Source organism: Homalodisca vitripennis, chromosome 2 (genome assembly GCF_021130785.1).
Source record: "Homalodisca vitripennis isolate AUS2020 chromosome 2, UT_GWSS_2.1, whole genome shotgun sequence".
NCBI lineage: Eukaryota > Metazoa > Arthropoda > Insecta > Hemiptera > Cicadellidae > Homalodisca > Homalodisca vitripennis.
Window position 1 is genome coordinate 179520721 of NC_060208.1, and position 23070 is coordinate 179543790.

The 23070-nt window shown below is 35.4% G+C and overlaps 1 protein-coding gene and 1 long non-coding RNA gene across 2 annotated transcripts in view; one reads left to right on the forward strand and one right to left on the reverse strand.

The window, feature by feature from the left end:
* The window catches only part of LOC124355112 (integrin beta-PS-like), a 156243-nt gene that overhangs the window by 23355 nt on the left and 109818 nt on the right, over positions 1-23070 (forward strand). The window contains exons 7-11 of the mRNA XM_046806069.1: positions 6458-6556; positions 6906-7070; positions 8715-9005; positions 11007-11252; positions 11980-12264. Coding sequence (XP_046662025.1) covers positions 6458-6556; positions 6906-7070; positions 8715-9005; positions 11007-11252; positions 11980-12264 — 1086 coding nt within the window. The remainder of the gene's footprint in view (positions 1-6457; positions 6557-6905; positions 7071-8714; positions 9006-11006; positions 11253-11979; positions 12265-23070) is intronic.
* LOC124355113 overlaps positions 12161-23070 on the reverse strand; it is a 123210-nt gene continuing 112300 nt past the window's right edge. Inside the window, exon 3 of the long non-coding RNA XR_006921742.1 lies at positions 12161-12245. This is a non-coding gene — a long non-coding RNA (uncharacterized LOC124355113). The remainder of the gene's footprint in view (positions 12246-23070) is intronic.

A 23070-nucleotide genomic window follows, 5' to 3' on the forward strand; every position in this document is an offset into this window, starting at 1 on the left:
TCAGTAGATTCTTAGATACTGATGTATTTATTGAAAATCACAATTTGAAAACAAAAATGCATGTCAAATACAGTAAAAAAATGCAATATTTACATTTCACCAGCTGCCATCCAGTTCACATTAAAAAATCTATGCCCAAGAGTAATAAACATCTTTGATCTAAGAGCAAAAAATCTTTGTAGCAATCAATCTGACTTCCATAACTACATAAACAGACTGTCCCATGTACTTTTTGAAAGGGGGTATCCAAAAAATCTTGTTGATAGACAAATCAGAGCACCTAAAAATATTTCCAGTGCTATTAATCCTAATGATCATAAATTTATCACCAGATATTTTCCTGGCCTTCATAAAATCAACAAAATTCTAAAGGTTTCTTTTCCTATTTTGGAATCTTCCCCTGAAACTAGAATTTATTTTGTAAGCCCCCCAAAGTAGTTTTTAAAAAACCTCCAAATTTACAAAACATTCTCTCTAGACCGAAATTAAAGTATGAAGGCAATACAAAAAGTAATAACATCAAATGTAACGTGTGCAATCCCTGTAACAAGCCAAGATGCGGCATTTGTAAGATGTTAATAAATTCTAAATCGTTTAAAAGTAGCACAACCGAAAAAGAATATCCTATTAAAGGTAACATTGATTGCACTATAAAAAACATAATTTATCAACTAACCTGTAAATTCTGTCCCAAAGACTATATTGGAAAAACCATCACTCCATTAAGAGTGAGAATGACCAATCATCGATTTTATGTTCATCAAAATTATGAGAGACCATTATCTGCTCATGCGATTCAACATAATCAAAATAAATTAGAAAATTGCTTCAGCCTAAAAGGAATTTACCATTTAGAGCCAAACCCCAATCAAAATACCAATCTGATAAATTTAAGAAATGTTGAAATCGCACATCAATTAATTTTAAAATCAAGGCAACCAGATGGGTTGAACCTAAGATGATTCTCTTTCCCTTTTTATAACAAAAAATCTTTTTAGTTCAATGTAAACATTTACAAATATTCTACACACAGCTGATTGCGATCTTGTTGTTTATGGTATTTATTTGTTAAAATTTTATTTTATTTTATTTTGGTTATGTCTTTTGTTTTTGGTTTGAGTTCTGTTTATATGTTTTAATTCAGTGTGTTCTGATGAAGGGTTGTGTCAACTCGAAAATTAAACATGAGCACTGAATTTTTGTTTCTGTTTTTGTGTACACGTTAAAGTACTTCGAAGAGTATATATATATATATATATATATATATATATATACGAATAACATGGAAATTTATGGAATAATCTATATTTTGTTTTTTACTAACTTAAAAAATTTGTTATAAAAGTAAAGTACTGATAAAAGAAATTAACTAATTTTTGAGGGAACCTCAAAGCAGGTATTACCTATGAGGTCCTAAATTTCCTAACCATTAAAAGTTTTTTTTTTAATTTATGGCTGAATATGACTGTTGTATCTAAGCATCTAAATATGTTCTGAAGTACCTAAAAGAATTGTATCTTGCTTTGTTATAAGTATTGTTATTTATTTATACTATTAAGATTATTTATCTATTTATCCTTGTATTGTTATTTAGATTAGTTTCTAGGGGTATGCGTCTGTTGTTGATTTCTTGATGCTGGATGAAATGTTAAATTATATACAATGTATTATATGATTTGAATGTTGTATGGTAATGGGAAATAAATTATTTCTATTTCTATTTCTAAGTAGGCTGTTTTCAATACATCTAACGAGCAGAATTTTACTAGATTGCGTAAGACGTAAATGCCTAAAGGAAACCTTTGGATGCGATTGCTTCAAGTCAGTCACTGATCCAGGTGCATCCTGAGAAACTTGGTGCATTCTGCTTTATGTAGGGTAGCTTCATCTGCCATTAAAATTGGTCCGTATTCTTCTTCTTATTGACGGAGGCAATATTTGATTACGTTAGTTTTGGTCCAGTTAATTTATATATTAATTTTATTTACGGTTCTTATTAACGCAAAAAAACAAGAAAAGTTGTGGTTTGGACAGTATTAATATTAAGAAAAATAGCAATGTTTTTATTACACTGTTATACAATATATTCAGTAAGTCGTTGAAACAAGGTAAATTCCCTAACAGTTTTAAAGTAGGTGTGGTGGTACCGATTTTTAAAGCCGGAGATTTTGTAATGTCGTATCGTCCCATCACTCTAATAAATACAATGGCTAAGCCTTTTGAGATGCTTATAAAAAATAAATTATTACAATTCCTCTTAAATAATAATATGTTTTCAAAGAACTAGTATGGATTTTTACCAAACAAGGGATCTGATATAGCTGTGGAGCGCCATGTATATACCATTGTGTCATCCATTGAAAAAAATATGTAACTCTACCATTATATCTGGATTTTCAGAAGACGTGGTTGATATTGAAATATTGTTAAATAAAATAACCGACTGGGATAATGTGTATAACTGTAATGATGTTGATGAAAATGTATCAGAATTTTACAGGATATTAAATAATTGTTATGATAGGTCATGTGTACTAAAGAAAAACAAGGGGAAATTAAAAAAGAAATCCTTGGATTACTTATGATCTAATTAATGTAGTAAACAGGAAAAACGAGTTGTACATAACGTATGCTAGAAATAATCATAACTTACATGTAAAATTGCAGTACAAAACTCTGTCTAAATTAGTAACTAAGGAGATGAAAAAGCCAAAATTAATTACTTCTCTTCTCTTGTTGAGAGAAATAAAGGCAACACAAAGCAATATTGGTCTATTGTTAGGAATATTATGAATAAACAAAAAAAGTCCTTGTCAGTTATACATATGAATGGCATTAACACGGAAGTGGCACACAACGAGAAAATAGTAGCAAATTATTTTAATGAATACTTTGCAAATGTTGTGGGCGAACTAAAATATCAAGCTTTCGGTGAGGATTTTTTTTAGACAATGAGTTGAATTTTAAGTTTAATAATTAAAAATAAGGAAAATCGATCAGATATTAGTACGGTTCTTATTAACGCAAAAAAACAAGAAAATTTGTGGTTTGGACAATATGGTTAAATGTGGTTAAACAATAATGGTCCGAAACCACTCCCCTGTGCCACCCCATAATTCGGCTCCATTAACTGGCTATATTCCTGACGAATCTTTACATATTGCTTCCTCCCAGCACAAACAGATCTTAATAAAGTTAAAGCTAGCCCCACTATTCAATATTCACATCACCGAGAATAACAGTAGGATTATTATCATGTTGTAACAATTCTATACAACTATCTTTAAATTGGTTGAACGTATATCTACATGAGCGATACATTGCATACAAAGAAAGTCTGCAGTTAGAGCCCACTGTACAATCAAACAGGAGAGCGATGTGCAATATCTCTGCAGTAGGAAGGACCCTTAGCCGATAAGATTAGCCAAGTCGCTTTTCCAAGTAGAGAGCCACTCCACCAGCCTGATTTTCCAGTTTGGGTTGCATCAACGTGTCGTAACCTGAAATCTGATTACAATCCTCTTCCCCTGACTTTATCCATATTTAAGTTAAAATGATAATGTGATATTTGTTGCTTTGACCATTCAAATGCACCATCAACTCGCCAAAATGTTTTCTTATACTACGGATGTTTAAGTGGAATATTTGTAATTTTCCTTGAAAATTATGTTTGACTGAACACATACAATTAAAACAAAATTTTATAGTAACATAAAAAAAACAGCAACAGGAAGTCTGCTAACGAATTTAAATTCCTTACCCTTCAGTAGAATTTAAAAGTCTGTCAACATCATCGAAAGTTTTAATCTGTATAGTTTTGTCATTTTGTGACGCACTCTGACAAAAATCTTACCATCCTTTGGCCACACAAATTGAAACCCCTTTTCCTTGGATTGCTTTGATTTGAATAAAAGTTCTTTATGATAAGGTATCAAGTGTTCATTAACATAAATGAAAGTATCAGATAAGCCAGGTCCAAAAGAAGTTAATCTAATTTTTACAGATTTTGCACTTTTCAGAAACATTTTACTTGTTTCCCTATTTTAAAATTGCATAATTATAGATTTTACACCCGATTAGTCGGAACCCTACGAACTGCTTGCAAATCGTTTTTAAAATCTAATGGAACACTTACAATGTCAGAAATCTTGTTAACAACCTCCTCAATATTTTCATTTTTCAAATCAGGAACACTAACAATTTGTAAATTTTTATTGCGGTTGTATTGCTCAAGGTCCTCAAGCTGTACTCTTAAAAATTCAAGGTCCTTTTTAAAACTTCTATTCTCAGTGGTAAGACGAACATTGGAATCAACTAGATTATTTACCTGAGTTTGGTACCCGGAAATTTGCTTCTCATAGTCATCCATTTTGGCAGAGAAAAACTCTATAGAATTTGTAAGCTCCTTTAGTTGAGAGTCAAACTTTTTAGCATATACAGAACATTGTTCTTTAATTGTTTGCTCCATTTTGATGAGAAAATCTTCATGCAACTTGCTCATAGCATCATTAGTAACTGACTGACTTACTGCGACAAACCTTGCACTTCTACGTATCTCTTCTAGATTGGCCCATGGTAACCCAAGTGTTTTGGGCAATTCCAGCACATTCAAAATGCAATTTGCAACTGTTAATAGAACAAATAGCACAATCGTTCTCAGCTGGAAGAAGGTTGGAACAAACTATACAACATTCAATCATTTTCAGGTTATGTACACAAACAACATCCACAGCCAGTTATCGACAGCCAACTGTGTGTGTGTGTGTGTGTGTGTGTGTGTGTGTGTGTGTGTGTGTGTGTGTGTGGTGTGTGTGTGTGTGTGTGTGTGTGTGTGTGTGTGTGTGTGTGTGTGTGTGTGTGTGTGTGTGTGTGTGTGTGTGTGTGTGTGTGTGTGTGTGTGTGTGTGTGTGTGTGTGTGTGTGTGTGTGTGTGTGTGTGTGTGTGTGTGTGTGTGTGTGTGTGTGTGTGTGTGTGTGTGTGTGTGGTGTGTGTGTGTGTGTGTGTGTGTGTGTGTGTGTGTGTGTGTGTGTGTGTGTGTGTGTGTGTGTGTGTGTGTGTGTGTGTGTGTGTGGTGTGTGTGTGTGTGTGTGTGTGTTGTGTGTGTGTGTGTGTGTGTGTGTGTGTGTGTGTGTGTGTGTGTGGTGTGTGTGTGTGTGTGTGTGTGTGTGTGGTGTGTGTGTGTGTGTGTGTGTGTGTGTGTGTGTGTGTGTGTGTGTGTGTGTGTGTGTGTGTGTGTGTGTGTGTTGTGTGTGTGTGTGTGTGGTGTGTGTGTGTGTGTGTGTGTGTGTGTGTGTGTGTGTGTGTGTGTGTGTGTGTTGTGTGTGTGTGTGTGTGTGTGTGTGTGTGTGTGTGTGTGTGTGTGTGTGTGTGTGTGTGTGTGTGTGTGTGTGTGTGTGTGTGTGTGTGTGTGTGTGTGTGTGTGTGTGTGTGTGTGTGTGTGTGTGTGTGTGTGTTGTGTGTGTGTGTGTGTGTGTGTGTGTGTGTGTGGTGTGTGTGTGTGTGTGTGTGTGTGTGTGTGTGTGTGTGTGTGTGTGTGTGTGTGTGTGTGTGTGTGTGTGTGTGTGTGTGTGTGTGTGTGTGTGTGTGTGTGTGTGTGTGTGTGTGTTGTGTGTGTGTGTGTGTGTGTGTGTGTGTGTGTGTGTGTGTGTGTGTGTGTGTGTGTGTGTGTTGTGTGTGTGTGTGTGTGTGTGTGTGTGTGTGTGTGTGTGTGTGTGTGTGTGTGTGTGTGTGTGTGTGTGTGTGTGTGTGTGTGTGTGTGTGTGTGTGTGTGTGTGTGTGTGTGTGTGTGTGTGTGTGTGTGTGTGTGTGTGTGTGTGTGTGTGTGGTGTGTGTGTGTGTGTGTTGTGTGTGTGTGTGTGTGTGTGTGTGTGTGTGTGTGTGTGTGTGTGTGTGTGTGTGTGTGTGTGTGTGTGTGTGTGTGTGTGTGTGTGTGTGTGTGTGTGTGTGTGTGTGTGTGTGTGTGTGTGTGTGTGTGTGTGTGTGTGTGTGTGTGTGTGTGGTGTGTGTGTGTGTGTGTGTGTGTGTGTGTGTGTGTGTGTGTGTGTGTGTGTGTGTGTGTGTGTGTGTGTGTGTGTGTGTGTGTGTGTGTGTGTGTGTGTGTGTGTGTGTGTGTGTGTGTGTGTGTGTGTTGTGTGTGTGTGTGTGTGTGTGTGTGTGTGTGTGTGTGTGTGTGTGTGTGTGTGTGTGTGTGTGTGTGTGTGGTGTGTGTGTGTGTGTGTGTGTGTGTGTGTGTGTGTGTGTGTGTGTGTGTGTGTGTGTGTGTGTGTGTGTGTGTGTGTGTGTGTGTGTGTGTGTGTGTGTGTGTGTGTGTGTGTGTGTGTGTGTGTGTGTGTGTGTGTGTGTGTGTGTGTGTGTGTGTGTGTGTGTGTGTGTGTGTGTGTGTGTGTGTGTGTGTGTGTGTGTGTGTGTGTGTGTGTGTAAAATACTTGTCAGCTCACACAAGATTCTGTTGTTCAAGCTCGGAGGCATCGTGAAACCGAACGATGGCCTATGCCATCTTGATGAGAAAGGCACCTACAACCACTCCATACTTCAAGACTACCCGTCCATTTCTCAGGTACTTCAGCAGAAAATAAACATTGACAATAAAATAAGCTGTTGTCTCTTCTATTTTTTTTTTTTTTCATATAGTTAAATAAAATGAATTAGAGTTTTCCAAAATGGTTGTATTTTGCTTTTGGCTAGATTAAAGTACAATGTCAGAATTCCATTATAGGAGGTATTATTAGATAATGCACCTTATTAAATTAGTACATTAATGTTGGTATGCCTTCCAGTCCAAAAAAATTCTAATCAAATAATTTTGGAAAAGTTAAATCTTTATAAAAACTATTCAAGTTGCCCATCAGTGGTGACAAAAGCTTAGAATTATGCTAACTAATCGTGAAAACTCGTTTGTGTTGTAGATCAACCAAAAGGTGAAACAGAATGCTATCAACGTGATATTCGCTGTGACCAAGGATCAGACCGATTTGTATAAAGCATTACAAAAACGCATAGTAGGTAGCACCTTCGGCATACTCTCTAAGGACTCGAGTAACGTCGTCGACCTGGTGCAGGAGCAGTACAATGTGAGCTATTCCTACATCAAATTAAAAAAAATATATTCATTGTTTAGATAAACATTTCAATTTTCAGTATGTAATTAAACGTATTGTGATGAATTTCAAGAGCACGGAAGGTTCTTTCTTCTTATTTTGGTAAATTAAACTAACACCCTCCTGTATGACAGGAACCTTCTCTTTCTTACACTACTGGACATTAATTTATGTTAGAATAGCCACTGAAAGAAGAGGTGACCCTTACAAGAAACCAATTAGAGAGGTATAAAATACTTAAACTATTGACTTCCAACAGATTAAATGCATTTAGAAAAATCCACTTTACGTACATTCTAATAACCTTATGACTTCTAATGTGAGTACAGACTCAGAGAAACGCATACCGTAAGACGGGATCACTTGAGTCCGGACCCAGTGAAACGATGTTCTTGTTATGTTTTCTGAAGTATAAAACACTTCATGTTTATATGAAGTCAGAAATAAATGTTGTTTTCTAGATAAGATTTCATTAAGTTTTGAATATATCTGGCTGTATTTTACCAACTTTTCCACAATTTGAAAAAAGGAAAAAACTGAAAAATTCTTCAAATTTGTGTTTGATGAGTAATGAGTAGTGGTATTAATTAATGTTTTTTTAAAGCTTGTAACACCGATTTAAATTTCTAATTGCAGCCTATTAAGAGCTAGATGTGGGTTTATATGTCACCCCTTTAATTTGTATGATTTTAGGGATGACGAACCTGGAAAAGAATCATGAAGGAGCAAATTAGAAAACAAAAAAAAAAATTATAACAAGAAACCCAAAGAAAGAAAACGTTCACGGAAAACATTGAAAAATCACAGTCTTAGTGCCATTGACATTAATATAATTCGTACGAAATAGTACAGTATGAAGGGGAATATTTCCCAGGTACTGTTGAAGACGTAAGGGAACCCACAACTGTAGACGTAGAACATGAATATTCTGTTAGAACAATGATTATGAGTGGGCTGAATTGGAAATGCCCAGACAAAAAGGATGCATGCTGATATAATAATAGTGATGTTGTTGACAAAAATGATGTATCAGTTCTAGTGAATTTTCTAAGATTTGTTTGCTGTTCAGGTATAGAAAATGGCAAAAGAAGATGTAGATGACTCAAAAGATATGACAATTCAGTGTAGAGCCAAGTTTTTTTACACAAAAACTAATTTCAGTTAACTTTATACCTACCCACCTAGATTAAAATATGTTGTGCCCATTTTAACCGAAATTGTACAAAGTAAAAATAAAATAAAACACATACATGAAAAAGTTTGATTTCCCCAAAAAGTAAACTTTTTTTCCTCTATTTTAAGTATAAATTAAGCTTGATTGGACTAAGCATGGCCTATATATAGACATTAAGAACCTCTGGGTCAGTTTTGTCATCATTTTCCCTTCGTAACCCACACAAATATGGGAATGTTCCAACACCAAAAATGTCAATTTGAAGAGGAAATATTTGGGTTTATCACCCACGAGTTTTTGATACTGTTCTAATAACATTGAAATGGGCTGAAGTATCCCCGGATCATGGAGTAAACATTTTAAGTTTACACAGTTTAACCCTACCAGTTCATCATCCATTTGTACTGTATGGTCTGTGATAACACAACATTGGTATTCCCCAGAAAATCAAGTCATCAGTGGAAATGAAGAACACGGCAAGCAGTGGTGTGAAAATTACATACTACTCCAAGTGCCTGGACGAGAACGGCCCGCTTAAGCAGACCAACAAGTGCGACGGGCTGCAGGTGGGAACGGTGGTCACTTTTCAGGTGGAGGTCGAGGTCAAGATCTGTCCCAAGGATCCCAAGGAATGGAAACACTCGTTCCAGATTTATCCTGTTGGCATCAATGAGTCCCTGATTGTTGACCTGGAGATGCTGTGTTCTTGCTCCTGTGAGCACTCAGGCAACCTTGTAAGTCACTTCTCATTTCAAGTGTCAACATTTATTCAATACTCTTAAATTAAATTATGACATACATGAAAGGCAAAGGAAATATAAACAAAAATGTTCGTTTGAATACTATATACTATACTACTATATTTTCTGTAATATGAATCCTAAATTATTTAGGTCTTACAGGGTAATATGTGTATTTTGAACAAAACTAACAATTGTTGTACTTTTGGATTGACATTTCTGATCATTTGGGTAACTATTTGATATTTAAAGATATACATTCCTGGGTAAATCTCAAACTGAAAAATCAAAATATATGCATTTTTTATTCTTCTTCTAATGCAATGGTTCATTTCCACCTTTTAAAACACCTGTATCGTCAGTTATATTCGGCACACATATCATTCTAGAGCACAGAAAGGCATATTGCAGCAAGTTGCAAAATGTTAACTGGTGTAACTAAGTTTACTGAAATGACGGTTTTAGTGATCGAATCATTAATTAAGACATACAATATAACACTTCTACACATAACATGCCGATAGTGTGCCCTTCCCACACATTGGGTTGATCCAATATAAATGTTGAGCTTAGCTCCATTTCATCTTCCACTCAGTGCAGTACCTATATAAAATCTGACACTGTCACAGACTTGACTCCTGGAATCTATAGTGTACGTCCGTCTGAAGAAATCCAAAACTGATGGCGACGAAAACGTGCAGAATGAACTCACTGTATCGTATCAACATCACAGACTACACCTAAACTACAGAAAAAGGTCTGTCTGGTTTATCCAGCAGGCACTCAACGCAAAAACGTTTCCAGGAAAAAAATTGAGGTTCCAGACAACTGATTTGATAGTGGACATAGAAAAAGGCCCCATTTTGTTCCTAAAATGTACTTGACCCGTTCCTTTGTTGAGAACGATCTTTCAGCAGTACATGTCAGTAATACTGAATGATTTAAATATAATAATAATCATTTACAAAAAAAGTAATTTAAAAATTGAAAAATTAGGAAGGAGGCGGAATTCTTGGACCCCCCCTCGCTGGCCGTTATTGATTCAGCGTAAAATATATGAAGAGATGTTCTCATTGTCTCATCAGGAGCACAATCGAGTGCACTACAATGTTCAAACACGATCCAAAGCACGGCGGAGCAACTGATACTTCAAACATAACGTAGCTGTGGTGGGAAGGATTGATCCAATTCAAATGTTGAGCTTAGCTCCATCTCACTTTCCACTTAGTGTAGCGTCTGAAATCTGCTCTGAACGGTAAAATGGAGCTAAAATCAATATTAGGATAACACTTCAGTAAAACGAACAGCAAATAGACAATAAACCATGTTGGATTCATGGTTATAGTTATGTTTATGTATACAAAACACATTCATTCCAGCTAGTAGATTAAACTAACTGTCCGCTGGTCTGTGGGAGGGCCAGCTCCAAAGAGAAACAAAATACAATTCTGAACGATGAGTTATTACAATTCACAGTGTAACGGCAAGACCAACAACATTTGCTTGTTTATAAAGCTTTCCTTGTCATATCTCTTACGAATATTAAATATTTGTTTTGAATGCATTATCCATTCATTATCTTTGTGTGCACTATTAATTTTATAATCTATGCTCATTGTAAATGAATGTCCGTCATTGCTTCGTTATATTACTGTGCGGGTGCCTGTCGTAAACTGACCAATTAATGAAACTAAATAATCTAATCCCTTTATATAATAATATAGCCTATTAAGAAGTTAAAGCGCTAAAACGTATAATCTATATTTGACATGTTGCAAATAGTCCTCATTGACAAGTTCTGTGTAGCTTGAACAGGTCAAGTATATGTGATTTAATGTAATGAGTAAATACATTTTGAAGTGATTTGTTTTTTCTTGTTGTTACTAATGAAAAAAAAAAAACGCTTTCATGTTTACTAGATATCTACGCTTGTGAATCGATATTATATTAGTGTGTAAGACTTGTCTGAAACTGAAGTAAACGTTATGTCCACAGGGGTACAAGGAGCTTGCGCCCGAGTGCTCAGGTGTCGGCACTTACAAGTGTGGGGTTTGCGAGTGCGACAGCACTCACTTCGGGCGCAAGTGTGAGTGCGGGGGTGACAAAACACGACAGCCCGACAAGGACATCGACAAGACGGCCGGCTGCAGGCCTGACAACACGACTGTCAACGACTGCTCGGGCCGTGGCACATGTGTTTGCGGCCAATGTAACTGTGACACCAGACTCAACCCTGAGGAGGTTAGAGAGCAGTACTTTTACTATCATACAGTCTTTCTATTAGAGGTTTTCAGTGTACATTGGCGAAGTTTACCATTATGTGTACTTTACTTTCATTACGTTAGTGTTAATAATTTCGTGTAGCATTTATATTAAGTTTACTTTTGGGAGAAGGGGAAGATCATGAGGAGATATTTTAATATCTGCAGGGCCGTACTCAGCTTTGGCGGGCCCCGGAAAAGGAATTCGGCCGGTCTCCGTTTGTCCGTTGACACGGTCTCTACAAATAAACGTCTGGCGGAGTCCTAACCAGATCCCCTGAGGGTCCAGGCCCCGGTAAAATTGTCCGAAAAAAAATATTTAAGTACGGACTTGACTATCAATATAGTCCACTTATAGTCTAATTTTAAAAGTTTATTCAGTTTATATACCATTTAATTGTGTAATTGGCTAGAGGAAAGTTTTAAATCTTAAGATAAAGTAATTGATTGACTTAAATCTGAAACAGTCCCTTTTGTATAATTCCGTCTTCTTTTTGCATCATTGATTTATTCGACATACCTTATTTTCCTACTTCCTAGAACATTTCGAGGTTGAGGCCAGGATAATAAAGTAGTATTGCTTGCGAAATAAAGTTCTAGAGTACTTTCAACATTCCAATTGAATATCTTCATAGAAGTGTATTGTAAAAATAAAACACTTTTTTAGAATGTAGAAAGTTTAAGTTGGACAATGAATTATTTTACAGAAAATATCAGGCCCGTTCTGCGAGTGTGACAACTTTTCTTGTGACCGCCAGAATGGGCTGTTGTGCTCCGGCTGGGACCACGGGCAGTGCGTGTGTGGCAAGTGTGTGTGTGCCTCAGGCTGGACAGGCAGTGCATGTGACTGCCCTGCCACCAACGACACTTGTATACCGCCCGAGGGTGGGAAGATCTGCAGTGGTCGGGGAATCTGCGTGTGCGGCACGTGCATGTGTGACCAGGATGACAAGGGTGGATTCTACGGCGGCAGCTACTGCAACAAGTGCTCGGTGAGTTTGTTGTGTCAGGAACGGTTCTATTACTCCAATGATCGTTGGCCCACCGACCTCATGTGTTTCATTCTTCTAAATTGTACAAAATAAATAAGGTCGTTGGTCCAACGAACCATATGTATTTCATTTACTGGTATAGGTTCGTTGGGTCAACGATCAGTGGTGTAATTGAACCATGAATTAATATTAAGCAACAATAATTTTAATGTTTTGTTGGGCCAACGCACCTAAATTAAATAAATGTTAAAAGAGAGCTGATTGATTATGACCGGGCGTTGGCCCACGACCTACGCAGCTGTATTAACTCGTTTAATCAGTCAGATGGTGGATTAGTCCACTGGTTCAGTCACTGTCTCCCTCTAGGCTCACTTGCAAGACAATCTTTTAGTTTTTTAGTAATCCAGTAAATACAGTGTGGTTCTCTGGATACTAATGTATGCAGAAAATATTTAATAGCTGATACAGAAAATCCAATAAATATTAACTATTAAAACTTACTGATAAAATATCAGTAGCAATATCTGTTATTATATCAGTATTTATAATAAGATGATATATTGTTTTCATCATTACTTGTTTAATACTTATAGTACAAGGTTGATTTAAAGTGTAGGTAATTTTGTATATAACCAAAGGTTAGGTTAATATAATTTGCTGACAGTGATTTATCTGGTTAACAAGTCGGTAAAAAATACTACTAATAATAATACGTAATATATTCGAGTATATGCTGTTAGCAGTGCAAATAATTATAAGACAGAGTAGTAGTAATTTACTATTTATCATTATTTAAAATACTTGTGAAACCTATCTTAATTATTTTTTTACTGAAGTAGGATTCTCAGAGCTGTGTATGTGTGTGTGTGTATATATATATATATATATATATATATATATATATATTCTTTATCGGAAAAAAGGCAAATTGGACTATGGAACAAAAAATACTAAGACCGGATTAAATTTCAACGCTCGTTAATATATCATTTTTAACTTATTTTCTTGATCGTGGCAAGACGGCAAAACTCAACATTGGAGTCAGAAATATAATTAACTTGAACCAGAAGTGCTGATACTGGTGCAAAACCTACGAAATTGTGTGCGAAACCATGGGTAACTGCTAGTACAATTATAATAACATAAAATACTAAAACACGAACTAAATTTATAATTTGCAAACATTTTGCAAAAAAAGTTGTTCAGTTCACACCGCGTAGAAACTATGCTTAAACACTTAAATTGTTAAATGGCCTTTCTGTGGGTACCGTCTTTAGTCAACCTATCTTAAACCGCAACAATATTGCAACTGAGGGTTGGTGAGACCGAAAATTTCAAGAATTTCATTGTGTAAGCATTATTTTGATGTGATGTCAATATGCTAAGTAAGATGTTTGTTATGACACTGGTATGTAAGCCGAACAACTAATCTTTTTACTATAGGCCTAGTATATGTCCTGATATAAATTTATTAAAGGGAAAACACCATAGGCTCTACCTATTATAAACGGAATAAAATTAATTGTTATGATTCGATGCTACAGTCGATAGTCCATTTTCTCATTAGCCATCATAGTGTAAAGCTAGAACGAAGAAAACCTTTACTTCAAATTAAAATTATGGAAAGAATTTAATAAGCGGCCTACACTCGTTATTCGGTTGTTTTAATCGAATGGTTCGATGTTTTTATACGAAGGAATAATTTGATACTACAATATTGATTTAATTTAGCACATGATTTCAACTTTTTTTTGTTCTCTTTTAATCCTCAGCTACAGCTATGTAGGCTTCGATGTGCAATGTTTCATTTTCAAAGTACACACACTTTTCCGTGTTAATGTGTACATTATTGGCCCTCCCCGGGATTTGAACCCGTGATCTCTCAGTTAGAGAGCCGAGACTATACCCATTAGTCTACGGAGGAGGACAAATTTCAACTTATTAGTTATAGTAATTTTGATGTAAACAATAAACAGCAAGAAGTAACTAATATTTTGAGACTTAAAAATTGTGCTTGTTTAAGTGGCTTCAACATGTCAGTTTGGCTCCTGGTAACCCATAGAGAGAATTCTATTCTCAAAAGCGGTTACTTATTGATATCAAGCTGGGCAAGTTATAAATATTGTAAAGTTTCTTTAATATCTAAGTCTAGACCATAGTTGGTTTTGCTGTTTTGTGATGCTAGTGTTAAATTAACGTTTTTTAAATTGTAATATACGAGTTTGTCTTGTTACGGTAATTTATTATAATTCGTATTATGTACAATTTTTACACATCGAATTGTTCGATAAAAACATCCGAATAACGATTGCAGGCCGCTTATTAGTCTCCCCCTAAATGATTAGTAATTACATCAAGGTTTGTCACGGAGACAACAGTTTAAGTTTACATTTTTGAACTTCAAAGAAAGCTAATTAAGTTGCATGTAGAACTGTACTTCTTTCTGTGACGTCAAGCACATTTATTCAGGCCTCCATTGACTGATGAAAAATAATTGCTTGAGGTCTTATAAGAATTAGAATTTGAAAATAGCAATAATCATTATCTACTTTTCACTAAACACTTTGCATTCCTAAAATAGTAGTTTATCACAAAATACACTATCATATTTATAGCTAACAGCGTACCATAACATATACATACCGTTTAGCAGATTAAACTAGTATAGAATTCCCATTACAAGATATGATAACTTACTGTAATGCCTTCTCTCACATCCCATTAACAATCAACATTATTTCTATATTAGTTTCTAATTTAAAGTTGGAAAAATAATGCCACATAAGTTTTTGCAGTAAATATAGCACCCATTAAGTGTTTATGATTTATATAGATTTCTGTAATGTCTTGTAAACGTAGTTTATGTCTATCTGAATAGATGTACGAAAATTTATAAATGTTTCGACCACTAAACAATGGATTTTTGAGAATTCCCTAACACTTCTGTAATCGATCCTGTATTTTAAAAGTTTACTTGTGAAAGGAATGGGGTCATTGACCCAACGAACCATATAAGTAATTATTTGTAATTACATTATGGATCGCTGGGCCAACGATCCGTTTAGGTTATATTTTGCTTTATTAACCCTTTGAATGCCACAAGGCAAAAATTTTACTACAAAAGAAATGCACTAGCAACTATAATGCAAGTCAGATGCGAAAAATGCCAGGGAATAATAAGAAGTATTACTGGGCTTCAGGAAAAAGAATATATTTTTTTAACTTTTCATACTATTTTTATGAAACAGGTATCAAAATGTTTGTAATAAATTGTATTACAATAAAATGTTACAAAACAAACGAAACAACAGAAAATAATATTAGTTTTGGCATGTCAAAACCAAAAAATTTATGAAGCAATTTTTATTTTTTAGTTTTTATTTTTTTTACAAATTAATAAGAAACAATTTTACCATGGGAACAATTTTTTAAATATTCTTTATAACACTGTTAATGTGAAAAAATAATGGTTAACTTTTTTATATAATTACTATAGTTACATAAAAATTTTTGAAATTATGTACGTTATAAAAAAAAATCATTTTTCAAAATCGGTAACAAAACACTAAAAGAAAAATAAATAATGCATTACTTACATTTATCCGTTGGTTCTAAAGTCCAATATCCAATACAGTATATAGTCTACATATTTTCCCAAAAAATATGTACACACACACACACACACACACACACACACACACACACACACACACACACACACACTCAAGCAATTCATTTGCACACGTTTGGGAGCACACACCATTGCAGCCTTCTCCACACTGTGAACACACTGTTCTAGACCGCTTTCTTCCCTTTTTTTTGTACTCTGCTCCACTCTTGGTGCAGACCCAACAAGTTTTTTTTCTTTTTTAGCTGGTAATTTTTCAAGGCACCTTGATTTTCGGTTATTTCCACCAGACTCTGTAGCTGCTTCTTGTGCCTCAATCCAATCATCTGTAATTGAGTCAATTATGCTGACTACAAACTTGTAACGTGACATTGGTTTTTGTCTATTATTAATCTTAAGTTCCTTATAAATAATGTAGGAATTCAACACCATTCGTGAAAACGTGTTAAAAATTTTTTTCCAGTATTTCAAAGTTCTCCTTTCGTCGAGATATGTGTATAACGCTGTATATGTGTATAAGATCAGCGCTAGCATGCAAGTGGAGTAGACGTGTGTGATCTCGGCTCCGTGAGTTTTTTATCTGTTATCAAGGTTTATGTAAGAGTTATTTGGAAAATTTGTGCCCGTTATGTTACTTTGGATGTCAACTCTTACCTATTAAGTTATTTGTCAGTTAATGTGCTTTTATAAACCTAATTGCTGTGATAACCACTACACCTCGTGCAAAGTGAGGTTAGTTGAGTTGGGAGCTGAGACGCCAGTTAGGGCACGCAAGTCAAGTCAGCTGTGGTGACGTATCTACTGTACTGTCGTCTGTCAACTGCAGTCTGTCGTCTGCTGTCATGAGTGAAAACAACAACAAGTCTATTGTGCGTACCCGTGCTCAGAGTGCCAGTTGGGGCACGCAAGTCAAGTCAGCTGTGGTGAAGTATCTACTGTACTGTCGTCTGTCAACTGCAGTCTGTCGTCTGCTGTCATGAGTGAAAACAACAACAAGTCTATTGTGCGTACCCGTGCTCAGAGTGCCAGTGATATGCAAGCTATTGATGAAAAACTAGATCTTATTCTTTTAAAATTTCTCATATTGAATCGGACAGTGCCTTATTTAAATCTGATATAAAAACAATAAAAGAAGATAACAAGAAGTTTGCTGCAGACATCAACCAAACTCTAGACTTTTACTCCAAAAGGCTGACCGATATTGAAAACGATGTAGACCTTCGAAGGGCGAAATAAAGACCCAGGGTGAAAATATCGAGTTGTTAAAAAGTGACAACGTTTCTCTGAGGCGAGAGGTGTCAAGTTTGAAGAAAAAACTTAACGCTAATGCACAGTATTTGAAGAGCAACTGTTTGGAGATACAAGGTGTTCCTGAAAAGAAAACTGAGAATGTGACCGAGTTGGTGATAGCAGTAGCTGATGTCTTGGGATTCAAGATGACTCCTACAATGATTGACGCGGCGCATCGCCTGGCAGATGTTCCTGGGAGAACTGGTCCACGGCATATCATCGTGAAGTTTTGTCGCAGGTTCGACATGGAGCAAGTACGTCGCCTGGCCATCAAGAAAAAAGGTTTCTCTGCTTCTAACTTGGGCTTCTCCAGTGATCTGTCCGTTTATGTGAACCTGGCGATGACTCGTGAAACAAGGATTCTGTGGGCGGACACTCGCAAATTGAAGGACGAGCTGCGTTTCAAGTTTGCATGGATCACCGCTGCCGGAAAGATGTTCCTGAGAAAATCTGACGGAGATCGACCTGAGCTGATAGAGGACCACTCGGACCTGGAGCGCCTGAGACGAGCACCGCGGACTGGACCACGGATGGAGGAAGGGAATAACACCAATGGTTAAGCTGCCGGCTGTCATCGCATCGCCAACGTATGTTTTGTTATTATTTATTATCTATTTGTTCCTTTGTGTATATTTACTGCATGTGTTATTTATTTGTCTTATTGCATTGCCTAGGTGCATGTGTGTATATATATATATATATATATATATATATATATATATTTTTTTTTTTTTCTAATTTATTACTTTATAAATGTGTAGTAACTTAAATATTTATTATCAAAATGTTAGAGGTCTTAAGACCAAAACTTTATCTTTTAGATTGGGAGTATTAAATAATAGCTATAAAATTATTGCACTCACAGAAACCTGGCTTAATGAATCTATAAGTAACTCTGAACTGTTTGATGATAGCTATAATGTATACAGGAGAGATAGAGTTGGTTTGGGTGGGGGTGTCTTGTTAGCTATAAAAAATAATTTAAAATCTAGTCGTATTCATACTTTAGAAACTAATGGGGAACATATATGGGTGCGAATTAATTTAACAAAATCTCTTTCAATTATTCTAGGCGTAGTATATTTCCCTCCTAATTAAAAAATAGCATTGTACAAAGAGTTTTTCGAAAAATTTAAATAATTCAACCTTTCTAAATGCGATAAAATTTTAGTCATGGGTGATTTCAATTTACCCATAACTGGAATCAATTTTACTTTGACTGATGGGGGAGAAATTTGTAGACAGTTAATGTTTTTTATGCAAATGTTTGACCTTAAATTAAAAAACAACGTGTTAAACTGTTCCGGGAGAACCTTGGATTTAGTTTTGACTGATATAGATTTAAATGTGTTTGAAGAAGAGCCTTTGGTTAAGTTGGATCGTTATCACCCGCCATTGCAAATTGTTTTTTGAGTGTATTGTAAATAAGACTAAAGGTTCGCCTATGTGCAATGGCAGGTTTAATTTTAAAATAGGAGATTACTTGGCTCTTTACAATTCAATCAACTGTTTAAACTGGGAAGGGGTTTTAGGTACTAGTGATGTAAATGACGGTGTTCATATTTTTTATAATTTATTGTATTCCAAAATTAACGAACACATACCTGTAACAAAGCAGAAAAAAATTAAATATCCAATCTGGTTTTCATACGGTACAATTCAAATAATTAAAAGGAAAGAACGATTACGCAAACAATATAAAAAATTAAAATTTGAATACTTGTTGAATGAATTTAAATTAATTAGAGCTGAATCAAAGCGGTGTATTAAAATTGATTATCTAAATTATACTTCCTCTTTAGAGCAAGACGTAGTAAACAATCCGATGTCATTCTGGAGTGCGGTGAGGAGGTTGAGGTCGACTGATAACAGAACTACAACAATGACAGTGGACGGGGGGTGAGGTGGAGGGTAATGCGGAGATAGCAGAGGCCTTTGCTCAGTATTTCCAGTCGGTGTACGATACCTCTGCTCTGGACTGTGATCAGCTGGCTGGCGCGGCGTTGCGCTCAGCTCTCCTGTTCATTCAAACATTCCTTCCTTCTCTCTGGGTGCTATTACTGATCAGGAGATGTTGCAAGCATTTATGAAACTCAAGTCCAAGCGATCATTTGGTCCAGACGGCATACCATATTTTATTTTTAAAGGATGTTTTGAATTTTTAATTACACCTTTAAAACACTTATTTAATGTTTCAATTAAAACAAATTATTTTCCAGACCGGTGGAAACTAACAAAAGTGGTTCCAATATTTAAAAAAGGCTTGAAGAGCGATATAAAAAACTACAGACCAGTTGCTTTGTTGTCAACTCCAGCTAAGCTATTCGAATCAATTTTATACAGTAGAATTTTCAACCACGTGCAAAATTATATTACACCTTTTCAGCATGGGTTTTTCTCTGGGCGCTCTATTAACACAAATCTATTAAACTTTTCAGATTACTGCTCATCAGTTTTAGATAGAGGGAGTCAAGTTGACGTAGTTTACACAGATTTCTCTAAAGCATTTGACAAGGTCAATCATTTAGAACTATTAAAAAAATTATTATTTTTTGGATTCTCTGAAAATTCTATTAAATTTTTTTCATCATACCTTGGCAAAAGGAAACAATTGGTGACATTTAATGGGATTCTGTCTAGTGAATTTGAAGTACAATCTGGTGTGCCTCAGGGTTCTAATCTTGGTCCGCTGTTGTTTATTTTATTTATAAATGATATTGTGGAATGTGTGAAAAATAGTAAAGTCTTGTTGTATGCAGATGACATGAAAATCTTCCGTGAGATTAAATCTTTAAACTATTGTAAATTACTGCAAGACGATTTGGATCGTTTGTTCTTGTGGAGCCAAACAGGCCTGCGATTTAACGCGGACAAGTGTGTTGTCATGAGGTACACTAGAAAAACTCGAAATGTTGTAAATTTTAATTACTTATTAAATGACACTATTCTATCCGTCTGTTCAAATTTCAAAGATTTGGGTGTTATTTTCGACACTACTTTTTCCTTTTCCAAGCATGTAATCGATATTTGTAAAACAGCGTACAAAATTTTTGGATTTGTATGCAGGTCGAGTCAATTTTTTAAAAAAGTATCTACATTAATACAATTGTATTTTTCCTTGGTTCGATCAAAATTGGAATTCGGATTTGTAATATGGAACCCATTTCAATATTATTTAATTGAAATGATCGAACGCTTACAAATAAAGTTTCTAAGGTTTTTGTACTTCAAAATATTTGGCATTTACTCGTATACATACTTAATACCTTACTCTGAATTATTGACTTTGTTTGAGTTTGATAGCCTCCGTAGGCGACGTTGTGTGGGGTCTCTAGTTTTCTTGAAGAAGCTGATAACTGGGGAGGTGAACTGCAGTGTCCTGCTTGCCCGTTTAAACTTTAATGTTCCCCGCCCCTCGTCTAGAGCTCGAGCGTTGTTCAGTCCTCACTTCTCTCATTCAAATCTAGGTGCACATTCACCTATCAATACAATGATGCGGCTGTACAATGCTCTGCCTGACCATGTTGATATAGTGTCGTCGACCTTGACCTCATTTACCGCAATAATCAGACCTTGCTTTGAATAAAATCGTGTACCGAAGCACTTTCTTTTCCTCGGGTGTCCGGATCAGTGCGGGCCGACGAAAAGCCGGATAGGCCTTGTATTTTCTTACAAGGCCATTGTCTGTGTTGGCGCTTGGCCCAGGAACGCCTGGACATCTGGGGTTTGGGGGTGTTAGGGAAGCTGAGGCGGTGTTGAAAAAAGCCAGAGCCAAATAACTCTTTTAAAATATACAAAGCTGTTATTGTATCCGAGTTTAAGGTTCATTTACACTATTTAATAAATGTGTTATTTATGATATTATTTAATTTCTATTATTGTGTTCATTGTTTTTTTATGTTATATATATATAAATGTTTTATATTTTTAAAAAAAATTTTCGGTCTAGGTAAATAATATGTAATTATACTGAGGTAATGAGGTGTTTGTTGTTATTATTATTGCTGTTGATAGGCATAATTTATTTCAATGTACAATTCTTTAATTTAGGGCATGAAGAGCATGGACTTGATTTAAGCATAAGTGTTGTAATTTTTTAGCATTTGTTAGCTAGTAAGAATAAAACTATTAGTTACATATGAATTGATATGTTACAATATAATTGGATAACTATCTGTATTGTAACATGTAAAATCTAAATAAATAAATAACACCATAGCGAATGAGTCTATCCCACTCATATATTTGTTATAATCTAAGACCATTTCAGGTTTTTTTCTGTAGTTACACGCATAGGCGTAATTTGGGGGTGGCAAGGGGTGGCAGTTGCCACCTCAGAATTGTGGAGCCCGGTATTTTGCCACCCCAGAATTTTGAAGTAAATGTCTAAATAATTTACATATAACTTACTTAAAACTGGAAAATACAAGTCTACCAATAGGGAACCTTTTAACTTTATCAATTCTCCATTAATTTTGCTTAGTTTAGCACAGAAAGATAGCACGTCTTTTAAAAACTTGTAAATCATAAACTTAAAATGAAATATTGGTGTAGTAGAATTTACGAAATGAAATAAGGAACATTAAATGCGTGAAGAGCGAGAATGAGCAATGTAGGCTGCTTCTCGTCTGCCGTCTGGAAACGGCAACTCTGTAATACACAGTTGGCGAGGGAGATTTGGCAACAGGGCACCTGTTGTAGTATATTGTCTTTACAGCTAGAAGCAGACAACGTCTGTCGTGTCCGCCTGCCTACTTTAACCTTACTCCTCAGTAGATGTATTCGATTAGTGCAGTTGCAGTACGATGTGAATTACATTTCAAGTGAACCGTCGTATGATTGCATGGACTAAGAGATGGTAAGTTTAGTTCAGTTATTTCTTATTTCGTAGGTTAAACTTAGGTGTTGGTCAGTTTCTGGAGTTTCCCCATCTTTGTTTACATCCAACTAGGCCTAATGCTGAAAAATAGAAAATCTTTTTACTGACTAGATTTCAATAAATGGCCCCCAAAAAACATAACCTCAACTTCTAACTTTATTAGTTCTGCCAGTTAGTTCTGCATTGTTACGGTTATGGTTTTAGTTGTTTAAACATTTTATAGGTGTAATTGGTTGGTATAGGAGAAGTTTTTTGCATATATAAGGGAAGTAGCTTGTTTTATAGTACGGTATGGGAATACTAGGTTTATTTTTGTTTGTTTGGCCACCTAAATGCTTTTAATACCGATGTCATATAACCTCACATTTTAACGCAACACTACTTTAACCTATATATGTAAAAATAACAACGATACCATCCAATCACCTGAAATTAAGTAATTTCAGCTTATACCTCTAATTAGGTTATGTTACTGTCATTTTTAATAACTCCCGCCTTCCTGTGTTTGACAGCTGTTTTTGCAATGCCGTGGCTGTCAGGCTGCAGACGTTTGTGTCGAAGAGCCAATGACTAAAAAGGTCATACAAAATAATTAGTAAACATCCAGATCTTTTATGGTCTTGCAATTATTTAAAATACATGTTTTTACAATCAACTCGTAGAGTAAGGCACTAAATGAACTTTATCTTTAGGCAAAAAAAGATTATGTGTAATAAAAATACCAGATTAATAGCAAATTTTTAAACTATTTCGAAACCTGGTAATGTAGGCCAGACTTGGGTTTTCGTGTACGCCTACAGCTTCTTAAGTACAGTTTACAGTATGCAAATAAAAAGTATGACTGTTTTACTCATTGGCTGTTAGGCTGTGTTTATTCCGATACAAATTTTACACAAAATTTCCCAAAATTACAAAACAAAACTTTGGTAGATAAATCAAAATAAAGTAAAAATGAAGAATAATGGTTTTCTTTAAAAACACCGTTTTTGAGATATCTACCATTTTGTTT